Raw genomic sequence first — 14,485 nt, forward strand, 5'->3', positions numbered from 1 at the left:
ATCGAGAATAGACTGATGGTGTGGTAATTGGCTGGGCTGGATTATCCTGCTTTTTGTGTACAGGACATGCCTGGGCAATTTTCCACATAGCCAGGTAGATGTCAGTGTTGTAGCTGTACTGGAACAGCTTAACTAAGGGCATGGCACATTCTGGAGTCTTCAGTACTATTGCCGGAATATGGTCAGGGCCCTTTACCTTTGCAGTATCCAGTGCCTTCAGCCGTTTCTTGATATCGCATGGAGTGAATTGAATTGGCTGAAGACTGGCAACTCTGATGCTGGGGACCTCCAGAATAGGCCACAGTGGATCATCCGTTCAGCACTTCTGGCTGAAGATTGTAGCAAATGCTTCAGCCTTATCTTTTGCACTGATGTGTTGGGCTCCTCCGTCATTTGAGGATGGGGATATTTGTGGAGCCACCTCCTCCAGTGAATTGTTTAATTGTCCTCCTCCATTCATGACTGGATGTGGCAGGACTGCAAAGCTTAGATCTGATCCATTGGTTGTGGGATCGCTTAGCTCTGTCCATCACTTGCTGCTTCTGTTTGGCACGCAAGTGGTCCTGTGTTGTAGCTTCACACCTCAATTTTAGGTTTGCCTGGTTCTGCTCCTGACATGCTCTCCTGCACTCTTCATTGATCCAGGATTGATGGCAGAGTGGGGGACATGCTGAGCCAAGGGATTACAGATTGTGTTCGAGTACAATTCTGCTGCTGCTGATAGCTGCCCAGTCTTGAGTTGTTAGATCTGTTTAAAATTTATCCCATTTAGCATGGTGGTAGTGCTAAACAACACGATGAAGTGTTCCTCAATGTGAAGGTGGAATATTGTCTCCGCAATGATTGTGCGGTGGTCACTCCTACCTATAATGTCATGGACAGATGCATCTGCAGCAGGCATGTTGCTGAGGATGAGGTCAAGAATATTTTTCCCTCTTGTTGGTTCCCTCACCACCTGCAGCAGACCCAGTCTAGCATCTATGTCAGTAGTCGTGCTACCGAGCCACTCTCTTGGTGATGGACAGAGTACATGCTGCACCCTTGTCAGCCTCAGTGGTTCCTCATGGAGGAGCACTGATTGATCAGCTGAGGGGGTGCGGTATGGGTAATCAGCATGATGCTTCCTTGCCCATGTTTTACCTCGTGTGTCCACGGTTTGTTGCTAACTCCCAGGGCAACTCCCTCCCGACTGTATACCATTGTGCTAGGTCTGTCCTGCCAGGGATGGTGATGGTGATGTCTGGGTCATTAACTGTAAGATATGATTCCATGAGTATGACTATGGTTAGATACAAGTGAGTGGCTTGCTAGGCCATTTCGGAAGATATTTAAGAGTCAGATTTGTTTCATGGTCATCATTAGACTTTTACTTCCAAATTTTGATTGAACTCAAATTCCACCATGTGCTGTGGTGGGATTTGAACCCAGGTCCCCAGACCATTACCCCAGGTTTCTGGATTTCTAGTCCAGTGACAATACCACTACACCATCGCCTCCTCCTGCTACATCAGATTGTCCAGGCATTCAAAGTGATGAAATAAAAACAAAGTGCTGAAAAAAAACCCAGCAGATCTGGCAGCATCTGTGGAGAGAGAAACAGAATTAATGCTTCAAGTCCAATATGACTTCCCTTCAGAACGGAAGAAGAGTCATATTGGACTTGAAGCGTTAATTCTGTTTCTCTCCACAGATGCTGCCAGACCTACTGAGTTTTTTTCAGCGCTTTGTTTTTATTTCAGATTTCCAGCATGTGCTGGAATGTTCCAGGCAATCAAAGTGACGAGTCTGTTGTTATTCTCATGGTCCTTTCTATTGTCCACATTTACACTGTCACTTTCAGATCCACTAGATAATGATCAGGAAAGGAAGCCCACTCAACCTGTCATCACCTCCCAGCCAATCCACTGCCACTGCTCTATCTGAAACTCGTTGGTCAAAAGAGTGACATCATTGCAGCCAAGCTGAGACCAGCTAACAGCACATGCTGGAGGTTGAACCATGGTACTTTCTGGTCTGTGCAACTCAGTCCCATGTTGCATAATGCATTTATCCATTACGTTATCAGAAGAGCTCCAGAATGTGGAATTTATTCATAATAATAGACAACTGGGGCATTCCAGTTTAACAGTTGTAGATTTTAATCCAGTTTCACTGTTCCTCAGCTTAAATAGACCATTCATTTCTCAGTGAGATTTTCAGTTTGAACTTATGAATTTTCTGTAGCATGAATTTTAACACATCCACATAAGCAGTGCTAAAATTAGATATTTTACATACAAGAAACTTTATTAAACTTTAAACCAGGCTCTCCAACCTTTTTGCTTGGGGGTGGTGGAAGCACTTTTCCATTATTTCTCACTCAAGGGGAGAACGAGCAAATTTTGGAAAGATAATGGTTGGCGTAACTTTAAACAGAATTTCATTAAACGTATTTAAAAAAAGAAACAATTGTGCAAAACAAACAATGTCACAGCAATAAACTTAAGTTTAAAAAGAGAGTTTTGAATAAAGAGTATTGAATAAAAATGACCAGTGTGTATGTGTGCCAGGCTCACCCCCATTCTCAGGGTACTCACTCACTCACTCACCCTCACCCACTGTGTGTGGCTATTGGGGGGGCATGGCTGTGGCTGTTGGGTGGTGTGGGTGTTAGTGTGAGAAACCGGAGACTGTGAGTAAGGCAGACACACTCCCTCACATTCCCTCACACTCCTCGCCAGCCTCTTCCCCACCCACATCCTCATCAGCCAGCCTCCTCCTCTTCTCCCCAAGCCACCCACCTCCCATCCGGGGCTCTGCAGCTTCACACTCCTAGGCCTCATCAGGCGGCCCCTTCCCTACCCGCCACCTCTGAACTGGGGTGCCACAACTTCACATTCGTCTGCTGACCTGCACTCTGCAGCGTCACACTCCCAGGCCTCGCCAACTGGACACTTCCCCCACCTATCTCCTTAGACCTGGGGCTCCACAGCCTCTCACTCCCAGGCCTCGCTAGCTGCCTTCTTCTCCCGGGGGCCCGGCATTGTGGAGGCGCACCGAAAGAAAACCTCATCCCAGCAAACTCACCGCTGCTGGTGTTCACTACTCCTCCAGTCAGAGACTGTTTCTCTCCCACATAGACTCACTGCCTATCAGCAGCAAACCCGGGAGATGATTAGAAGAGCAGCTCTTTGCCTCTTTGACCATTTTGAAAACTGGCTCCGGGGGCCACATAGAACGGCTTCGGTGGCCGCCAGTTGGACAAGCCTGCTTTAAACTGTATGTTGGGCTAAACTTGGTATCAGCAGTAGGGGTGTGTCAGGTCATGTTAATTATAATTTCCTTCTATTCAATGGTTAACTTCCCAAGTGTGATCATAAGGAATTTCTAGTCATTTATACAAATAAAGTAGCTTTAATTGAGTCCCATTTCATATTCTAAATATATTTATTCAGATTTACAATTCTGAAAATCTGTGGACCTTCCGAGAATTGATAATTGAGCTTTGAAATTGAAGCTGAGACAAAGCTTCACACACAGTTAGTGGTTACTCATATGCAATACGCAGTTGCAAAGAAGCTTCCTGAAGATCTGCTACTCTTGAGTGTGAGGTTAAGTAATCGTTAATATAGCAACTGAACATTAACCACATCCAAGCTATTTTGAGGGGTAGAGCAGGAAAGTAAAAGGGAACTGTTAGAGGTACTATCTCTATAGTGTATTTATTTTACTAAACTGCTTGAAGGAACTGTTCCACAGTAATGAGAGAGTGGCTCATTGGTGTAGCATTGCCTCTTTATATTGTGTCTTTAGTGGGTCTTGGAGCCTTTTGGATGATAATGCAGTCCCTTTTTTGATATACCAAAAATTACAAGCTAAATGAGTTAAATCGAGAAAACTGACATAGTTAACCATCCATAAATTCTTTGAAACAAAGAAAAAAAATCATACACTGAAATCATACCACTACGGTTCAGACATATATTCTTAATGTAGTATATATAGCAGGGTTCTTGAACAGCCTAGTTTTGCATCCAGTAATTTATGAACTTATGAAAACAATGGGAAAAGATCATCAAGCCTTTCCTATCCAACACTTCACAACCATGCAGTGCACTGAACCATCCCATAACATGAGGCCTCCTAAGTGAGGCCAAGAGAAGGGAAAATAATCTGTGGTTAATTTGAGGAAAAACTCTGGAAATTCCTCTGACTTGCCATTGCAATTCACCAAAACTTCATAGTCTTTTAATTCCTCATAATTTCTATAACTAGGAACTTGGTCTCTTAGCTGAAAATATCCTCTCTAATAAAGAACTTCCCTTGTAAAAGACTACAGCAAATCCATACCAGCATGCTTTAGTAGTCTGTTTCGGTGAGGGGATGATTTGGAAAATAAATACTTCCTTATTCATAACACTTCCTAACTCTAACACTTCCCTAACCATTTTATATTTGTAGCCTTGAGCTTTACTGCTGTCTGTTTTTAAAATAACCTATTCATCCAAGCTGAATCCAGTTCCTTCATTTAAAAAAAGACTTCAGCAAATGCAGAGTTGGACAAGATGAAATTATAGTTCTAACTTTTCAGCCTATTTTAATAACCAATACCCCCAAGGCTAGTTGTCATTCTGGTTGCCCTTCTCTACTTTGAAATCCAACAACAATAACCTGCATTTATATAAAGCATCTGTACCATAGTATAATATCCCAAGGCAATTTCACAAGATCACTATCACCATGAAGGGACCAAAACTAGACTCATTGCTTCAAGTGTGGATATATTATAGCCACATAAAGCAGAAGTTTAGTGCTGTCTGCTTTATGCTCACTGCTCTTAGTAATATAGCCAGAAAGCCTTTTGGTCTTACTACAACCTTCTCACAACATTTGTAAACCTTTTTAAATGATTTATCACCCATTGCTCAGATATCTTTCTCGGTCTATAACCTTTGCAACTTGCAGGGATATCACTTAAACATGTAGGGCTCAAGTTTCCACTAGTTATATCAGCATAATCCAGGTGGAATCAACCAGCTGAAAAGATTGGATAGTTTTTTACAGAAGTGAGTTATGTCCAAAACCACATGCAGTTTGTTCCCACGATCTGTCAAATTGGCTCAAGATTCAGTTTTCCTTGATTAGGCACTGCCAAAAGTGCCCATGCCCCCAGGTTGGTATTGCGAGATTCCACCGATTGCACCAATTGGTTCAGGAATGCTGTTCAAGTTGCACTAATTTTCTTCAACCTATAGGCACTCATAGACACAAACTGACTAGTTTATACTAATTAAACTATTAAATGGTTTAGTATAGTTTTTTTAAGAAGCCAATTAAATCAAGTGACTCTCAGACGGAGGACTGGAGACCCTTATTAAAAATCCTTATTTTTGGTGATAAACCCATTTTCAGCTATTTATTAATAAAACTGCATCAGTTTATCACTCTTGAATGCATCGAGGAGATCTTTTTTATTTAAGAAAACAGTTACATTCTATGATGCTACCCTGTTATGTTGGTTCATGGAGAATTATGTTTGTGGTTATGCAATTTAATTTTAGCACAAACTTGAAATGTAACCAGCATAGTTTCGAGCACTTTGGTGCCATTTCCCAATTGCATCCAAAGTTGAAACCCTTCAAGTTCCCCAACTGCAAATGCTTGACAACAATTTGAACTTCTCATCTTCAAATTTCTGCCCAGCCTTGCCTCATCTCTGATAGCATTATATTTCTTCTCTATCCTACCTGCACCCGTCAGTCCTCTGACTCTGCCTTTTTGTACGTATCTTAGCCCCATTCCTTGGAATTCCCTCCCTCCTCCCCCTCTACCTTTTCATTTCTTTCCTTTAAAAAAAAGTTTATCAAAACTCATCTTTTGTCGAACCTTTTGGTCACCTCTGCCAAATTTTCTTCCAATGGCTTTGCGTTTGTGTCTTTATGTTTCCATTTGTGGAGTACTTTGGGGGTGTTTGTTAATGTCAGAAGTGTTATATAAATGCAGGCTGCTGGATATCTGCTACATATGAGTCTAATCCCCTAATTTATCTAAATTGGCACATAGCCTATGGATTTCATCTAAATTATTAACTCCTGTGCATGTCATTAGCAAAATTACGAACAGTTCAATTAATGTACTACAAATTATTCATGAAAATAATTAACATACTTAATGATTAACATAAGTTCAACATGCTCCTGGTCTGAGGCTGTTCTAGGATAGAGGCAAAACAAGCCTTTCAGGCGAACTCTCCTTTTCTGGTTTGGGTTAGCTGAAGGTCCAGTGGTGGTGTGTGCTTTCAAGCTTTGTTTATTTTACAGCATTGCTGACCAAAATTAGGACTTCCTCAATAACAGCAATACTGCAAGTTAAATGTAGGGTTAGAATTATTTCAACTTGAATTATCAACCGTGTTACTTATAAACTCTATTTCTCTGTACAGGGTTATTGTTACATCTTTCACTCCATGTCCCAAGGTGACATTAGTGTCTGGTGAAAGCAGCTGAATTGAACATATGTTCCCTTTTCTAAAGACTGAAGAGGAAGTGTAACTTTAGCAGTAGACTTCCTCAGAGGATTTGTGTAACCAATTTGTTTTGAAAAGAACCCATAGTAACACTTGTTTCAAATTCTCATTGTTGCATAATCTGTAAATGGTCCTTCGTGCATCTTTATGCATTCTGAACATAAGGGAGTAATTTGTGATATTTATGATCCCACTAGCTGTTAGCTCCAATTTTCATCCAAAACTACAACAGCACCATAGCCTAGGATTTTGTATGCTGCAACAAGAACTTGACATTGCTCAATGTCTAGATGGTATCAGATATGTTTGTCGGAGCAATGTAAATTGAATAATTCTTGGTCACTGATTCACATAAAATCCACGGTTTGTCATTTGTTTAACGGTTATAAGTTAGTGATTTTCTGTTTCATATTTGCAACTGTCAAATGTAGCAATTTTTGTTGGATGTGATGGGGACAGAGATGACAAATCTTTCTTAGGTGTTCCTAAATTTTTATGCCTTTAAACTTGTACCGTTACACATCAAATCACTTAATCCAAATTAAAGAGTTTTAAAAATGACTTTACATTTTTGTTTCGTTTGTAGCCAATCCCTTTCACTTTGGATAGTATTTCAAATTCTATCCACTCGCTGTTCTCTGAAGAAACACCAGTGATTCTACAATTGACCCCCAGTGAGGAGGTGAGTTGGGAGGATATGAAAAAAATTAGAAGCGGTTAGCATATTGCAACTTTAACTGAGAATTTACAGATGACACAACATCCGTGTAAAATATTTGCATATTCAACTTTGAGATGGTGCAGAAAATATGATAAAATTTCCAGTACGGCATGTGTTCCAGCTGCTTTTTGTTTTGCTTTTCCATCTTTTTCTGCTATGCCAACGATAAATACTGGGTTACGGTTCTATGGGCATTGACTGTTCTCTGGTACTTCAATACTCACCAGGCATATCAGTTTGTTTCAATCTTGTCAGCTATCACAGCTGAGTATGATCTCATCCAGCGTTCACACACATGCACTTCTGGTAAGGGTCATTGAATAATGATCAGGAATAAGAACCAAGGTTGATTTCAGTATTTCTCCTTTGCCATCGCAGGACATAAAGAGTCAGCACAAATAGTAATTGAACTCTAGGAGCTTGACATTTTTGAGGAACTGAATAATAACAAGATTGATTTGTGAATTTTTTTTTTTAGAGACTATACATGGTGGGAAAGGCAAACACCATTTTTGAAGATCTTCCTGTGACATTACGACAGATGCGTAACCGTTTGTTCCAGGATGACTCGGTTCTGAGCTTCCTTCCTCATAACTCTCTGAATAAAAATAACGAGGTAAGAGGAAGTAGGGGATTTCACTTGCAGGGACTTTTGTCTTATGTGCCAGTAATCCGACAAGACAATACCCTAATTGTAGGGCAATTCTAGCTGGACAAATAGCGGAATTCTTACCAATTTTTCAACTGCTTACTGCTTATCTCTCTGCAGCCCTGTGCCATTTTAGCTAGATAAGCCTCAGCAATATTCCTGTACATCCTGGAGAGTGCATCTCTAAAAATTGGCCCTCTATACCAAAGCTCCTTGAATTTGGGCAAGTGAGCTGTGCCATTTTATGGAGATGGTACACAGCCAATGAACATTGCTACATTTGTGGATTTCTTCATGGCTTGCCTCATAGACTCTTAAAACATGGTGATAAATGTAAATGTCAGAAGCACAACTAACCAAAGATTATCCATATGCAAAACTTTAATAGGAACTTGTATTGGCACTCCATACAACACTTCTTATACAATATAGAAAACATAGATTAGTTATTTATAAAATTTGACCTTTTTTTTGTTGCAGGGAATTGGGGGGGTTGGTTTCAAACTATTGGCTGGAGTTTTTCTTTGTGAAACACTGATCAACCTGTGAGTGACATCTCTTCCTGAAGAGGATAGTCAGTATAAATTATTAACTGTTTTAGTCTATATTAAAGACCTGAATCTTTCTGTATGCCTGAACTGAACTAAGCAAAACAGGTGCAAAAGCTTATGGTCAAATAACTAGTGGGTTCATTTCATTGACTGCATAGTTTCCAGGTAAACCTCAATGTTCTTTCACCCCTTCCTATACGCCCAAAAAGAGAATCTATGCTAAATTTGTTGCACCAGTTTAATTTAGCTTTTCTGCCTCTGCTCAGTACTCCTTCATATTAAATGTCATGCTTTATGTACCAAAGAATGTTCACTAACTGGTGTTCTTGAAGGAAGAGGGTGGCATTTTTAAAAATTACATTATATATATCAGAAATGAAATACATTCCAAATCCAAGCCCTCTTTATTCATCTTAAGCTCGACTGAGGTCTACCTCTTAAGTTACACTTTGAGTGGATTGGGGGAAAGAAGTAGACAATTTGGGACATATTAAGTGACAATCTGAAATCATCCCTAATCCTCTTCCAAGGGCAATAATGGGTTAGATTTCTTTGGAATGTCATTCTCAACATGAAGGTAAACTATTGGTGAAACTGATATTTTGACTTGTCATAATGTACCTGTCAATCAAGCATTTGAAACTTGCTCTCTAAGCATGATAAGCACCTGAAAATAATTCTTGAAGCTTAGATTCAGCAACGATTAAATTGCCTCAGATAGCAAGTGTGTTATCTTGCTATAATACCACACACTTGTGGATATAACACAAGCAGAAAAACCTTATTGTATGTTAATGTTTATTGCAAGTATTCTAGGGTATTTGTTAAAAAGTTTCCCTGAACTATAATTATATCATTCTTGTAAATTCATTTTTTGTAAGGATTCTAAGGTTTTTTTTTCTTTATTAGGTTGATCTTCTGTTTCTTTCAGAATTGCAAGTTCTTCATGATATTTCTGCATTGGTAAGTTGGAAATAACTTGTCAGTGCATTTAAATGGCTCTTCCATACAGTTTATAACTTTTTTTCCTCCTCAAAACTTTTGCTTCATACTGAATCTTTTAACTGCTGTCACTAGTACCACTTTATAAACTGAAAAGTCTATTTACGTGTGAAAGATGAGTGTGACACTTGTGAATACTGTGCTAAGCATTGTTGGGTGGGCCATATACTTCATAGCAATTTTGCTGATTGTAAATAACAGGAAGCTTTGACTTGAGCACAGCCATCTGGTTGTGAAGTTAGCCTTGTTTCCTGCAGTGTTAAGCTAGTACATACATTTTCAGTTTTGTTCTGACAACATGTATTTACAGGTGGCATGTCTCCAGCAGTGACTTCTTTTCCTGTCCCTGCATGGTCACCACCATAGTAATCTATCCTTGAACTTTTGTTTTTTCTTATCTGCATCTGAACCTTGGTGGCATGCTAATGATGCCCAAGTCTACCACTGCACTAATGCTGACAATCATTTATGTTACTAGATTGATGCTAAGTTGTGAAATGAGTAAAATTTGCTCCAACTGAACATAGGATCATAGGACTTAGGAGCAGGAGTAGGTTATTCGCCTTTGGAGTCTGCTCCACCATTCAATAAGATCATGACTGATGTGGTTGTGGTCTCAACCCCACTTTCCTGTCTGCACCCTATAACCCTTGACTCCTTTGTCTATTAAAAATCTATCTAACTCTGCCTTGAAAAAACTCCATGATCCAGCCTCCACTGCTTTCTGGGGAAAAGAATTCCACACTCTAACAGCCCTCAGAGAGAAAATTTCTCCTCATCTCTGTCCTAAAAGATCAAGCTCATATCCTTAAACTTTGAACCCTAGTTCTAGTCTCCCTGACAAGAGAAAACATCCTCTCAGTATCCATCCTCTCAAGTCCCCTAAGAATCTTATGTTTCAATAATATCACCTCTCCTCTTTCTAAACTCCAATGGGTTTAGGCCCAACCTGTTCAACCTTTCTTAACAAGATAGATAGATTCAGGTAAAAATAAGCAGTGCAGGTGAAACACTTATCTCTGCATAATGAGAAAAGCCAATAGAGACAGAATTGGAATGGGGTTGGCGGGTTGAAAAGGTTCACCCAGGGTGAAGCTAGCCCATTGCATTTCAGGTGTGCTGGCGCCTGTGATGTCCCCCAAATGTGGGACACGGACACTCAACTGCAACATTTGTGGCAGTGGGCACTGCATTCACACACTCCCTTGATTACAAATCAAAAAGAATTTCATCATCTTTGTCATCTTCTGCAGAATTTGTGGAATATCTACGAGATGGCTTTTTGGAGCAGCTTGGGGTGAAGCCCACTAGGGAACAGGCAATTCTAGGTTTAGTGATGTGTAATGAGGCAGATTTGATAAGGGAGCTTAAAGTGAAGGAACCCTTAGGAGGAAGTGACCATAATATGATAGAATTTACCCTGCAATTTGAAAAGCTGGAATCAGATGTAACGGTATAACAGTTGAATAAAGGCAACTACAGAGGCATGAGGGAGGAGCTGGCCAGAATTAACTGGGAGATGAGCCTAGCAGGAAAGACAGTGGAACAGCAATGGCAGGAGTTTCTGGAAGTAATTTGGGAGACACAGCAAAAATTCATCCCTAGGAAGAAGAAGCATACTAAAGGGAGGACGAACCAATCATGGCTGACAAGGGAAGTCAGGGACAGCATAAAAGCTAAAGAGAAAGCATACAATGTGACAAATAGCAGTGAGAAACCAGGGGATTGGGAAGACCACAGAGGACCAACTAAAAAAGAAATAAGGAGGGAGAAGATTAAATATGAGGGTAAACTAGCCAGTAATATAAAAGAAGATTGCAAGAGGTTTTTTTAGATATATAAAGGGTAAGAGAGAGGCAAAAGTGGACATTGGGCTGCTGGAAAATGACGCTGGAGAAGTAGTAGTGGGGAACAAAGAAATGGCGGAGGAACTGAATAGGTACTTTGCGTCAGTCTTCACAGTGGAAGATACAAGTGACATCCCCAAAGTTCAAGAGAGTCGGGGGGGGAGCCAGAGGTGAGTATGGTGGCCATTACCAAGGAGAAGGTGCTAGGAAAACTGAAAGGTCTGAAGGTGGATAAATCACCTGGACCAAGTGGATTACACCCCAGAGTTCCGAAGGAGATAGCTGAAGAGATAGTGGAGGCGTTAGTGGTGATCTTTCAGGAATCACTGGAGTCAGGGAGGGTCCCAGAGGACTGGAAAATCACTAATATAACCCCCCTGTTTAAGAAGGGAGTGAGGCAAAAGATGGGAAATTACAGGCCAATTAGCCTGAACTCGGTCGTTGGTAAGATTTTAGAGTCCATTATTAAGCATGAGATTTCAGAATACTTGGAAGTGCATGGTAAAATCGGGCAAAGTCGGCATGGTTTCATCAAGGGGAGGTCATACCTGACAAATCTGTTAGATTTCTTTGAGGAGGTAATGAGTAGGTTAGGCAAAGGAGAGCCAATTGATGTTATCTACTTGGACTTCCAGAAGGCCTTTGACAAGGTGCTGCACAGGAGGCTGCTCAGTAAGGTAAGAGCCCATGGTGTTAGAGGCAAGGTACTAGCATGGATAGAAGTTTGGCTGTCTGGCAGGAGGCAGAGAGTAGGGATAAGGGGGTCCTTCTCAGGATGGCGGCCAGTGACTAGTGGAGTTCCGCAGGGGTCAGTGTTGGGACCACAACTTTTCACTTTATACATTAATGATCTAGATGAAGGAACTGAGGGTATCCTGGCTAATTTTGCAGGTGATACAAAGATAGTTGGGGGGACAGGTAGTATTGAGGAGGTGGGGAGGCTGCAGAAGGATTTGGACAGGTTAGGAAAATGGGCAAAGAAGTGGCAGATGGAATACAACATGGGGAAGTGTGAGGTCATGCACTTTGGTAGGAAGAATAGAGGCATGGACTATTTCCTAAATGGGGGGAGAATTCAGAAATCTGGAGTGCAAAGGGACTTGGGAGTCCTAGTCCAGGATTATTTTAAGGTTAACTTGCAGGTTCAGTCAGTAGTTAGGAAGGCAAATACAATGTTGGCATTTATTTCGAGAGGATTAGGATATAAAAGCAAGGATGTGCTGCTGAGGCTTTATAAGGCTCTGGTCAGACCACATTTAGAATATTGTGAGCAATTTTGGGCCCTGTATCTCAGGAAGGATGTGCTGGCCCTGGAGAGGAGGTTCACAAGAATGATCCCAGGAATGAAAGGCTTAGCATATGAGGAACGTTTGAGGACTCTGGGTCTATGCTCGATGGAGTTTAGAAGGATGAGGGGGGATCTGATTGAAACTTACAGAATACTGAAAGGCCTGGATAGAGTGGATATGGGGAAGATGTTTCCATTAGTAGGAGAGACTAGGACCCGAGGGCACAGCCTCAGAGTAGAGGGAAGACCTTTTAGAACAGAGATGAGGAGAAACTTCTTTAGCCAGAGAGTGGTGAATCTATAGAATTCATTGCCACAGAAGGCTGTGGAGGCCAGGTCATTGAGTGTATTTAAGACCAAGATAGATAGGTTCTTGATTGGTAAGGGGATCAAAGGTTACGGGGAGAAGGCGGGAGAATGAGGTTGAGAAGCTTATCAGCCATGATTGAATGGTGGAGCAGACTTGATGAGCCGATTGGCCTAATTTCTGCTCCTATGTCTTATGGTCTTATTTGTAGTGTACCATCTTTCCAAAAATGCCTTTGCTCTACTAACAACAACCTGCAGCTGGAGGACCATCACCTTGGTGAAATATGCTCTTTGGTCAGTGCGCAACTGCTTGAATGCTAGTGAAAAGAGTTGTCCGCGACCCAATGTTGCAGACTGGCACCTTCAAAGGTCCAGGACTAAGTAAGGAAGACCAGATCAATGAATTTCAGCTTCTGCCATAATGTGCTTTCTTTTCACTGCCAGCTATTTGCTCAGGCTGAATCATGCCAAATAAAAATTTGATGTTCTGATCAACACAAGTTCAAGTTTCAAATCCCATACCCTACCAATCACCTTACTTTCACCTCTGCAACATTACCCACCTCCACTTCATCTCAATTTCTTCAATGTCCTGCTTCCATAAATTCTAATTCGTTCAAAACTCAGACAGTATCCCGTCCTGTGTTCATTTCCAGTTGTCCATCACAACAACTTTCATTTACGTCACATATTTAACATAGTAAAACCACCCAAGGCGCTTCACAGGAGCGTTATCAAACAAAATTTAACACTGAGTCACATGAAATACAAGGACAGATGATTTAAAGTTTGGTCAAAGGAGTATTTTGAAGGAGGACAATGAGCCGTTGAGATTTGGAGAATGGATTCCAGAGCTTTGGGCCTGAAACTGTTGAAACTGCATGGTTTCAGATCCATGTTGATATATACCAGCTCCTTTACCCTACTGTTGAATTTAAAATCATTGTTACCCTTATTAAATTGCTTCTTCACACTCGAGTCAAATCACTTCCATTTCTTTGAACTGTTAAGCTCAAAAACCTTTCCAGGTTCTTCAATTGATTCATTAGCATATCCCAAATGATTGTCTTTCTTTTTAAAATAAAGATGAATTTTGATATCCTGAACTGCAAGCAAGAGAATCTTTTGCGGTTTTGTACCCTTTCTGGCTTCTGTGCAGTTCCTCTTTCACCCCATCTTTGTAGTTAGGGACTCTAGAGCTTGCTCTGCAAACACCACAAATTTGCCATTTCTCTACCTCTTAAAATTTGTGTTTCTGACTATGTTTTTAAGTGATCCCTCCTAACTCTGTTATCATTCTTTTTTAATTTTCCTTCTAAAGTGCTATGGCTTTTTTTTTCTTATGTTAAAATATCCTATATGCATTCAAGTTTATCTTTTGACAGGAAAACTAAACACACTTTTTTTTTCAGTGTTTTAAATTAAATAAACTTATGCTTTGGGTTGACCAAAAAGGGATGCAGTTGTTCAATTTTGGTGTTGCAAGATTTTTGCCAAAAAATCCTTCATCCCCAAGTATGTTGGATGTTATAACATCTGAGTGACACAAATGTCAAACCAGCTGATTTTGAAATCTTGTACTCTGAAAATAAATATTGATTTACTCAGCTTTT

The 14,485-nt window shown here is 40.7% G+C and overlaps 1 protein-coding gene across 1 annotated transcript in view; it reads left to right on the plus strand.

The window, feature by feature from the left end:
* Positions 1-14,485, plus strand: part of atp6ap2 (ATPase H+ transporting accessory protein 2) — a 47,398-nt gene that overhangs the window by 17,180 nt on the left and 15,733 nt on the right. The window contains exons 4-6 of the mRNA XM_041211924.1: positions 7,092-7,187; positions 7,705-7,842; positions 9,336-9,389. Of these exons, the coding sequence (XP_041067858.1) occupies positions 7,092-7,187; positions 7,705-7,842; positions 9,336-9,389 (288 nt within the window). The remainder of the gene's footprint in view (positions 1-7,091; positions 7,188-7,704; positions 7,843-9,335; positions 9,390-14,485) is intronic.

The sequence above is a fragment of the Carcharodon carcharias genome, chromosome 18 (genome assembly GCF_017639515.1).
Source record: "Carcharodon carcharias isolate sCarCar2 chromosome 18, sCarCar2.pri, whole genome shotgun sequence".
Classification (NCBI taxonomy): Eukaryota; Metazoa; Chordata; class Chondrichthyes; order Lamniformes; family Lamnidae; genus Carcharodon; species Carcharodon carcharias.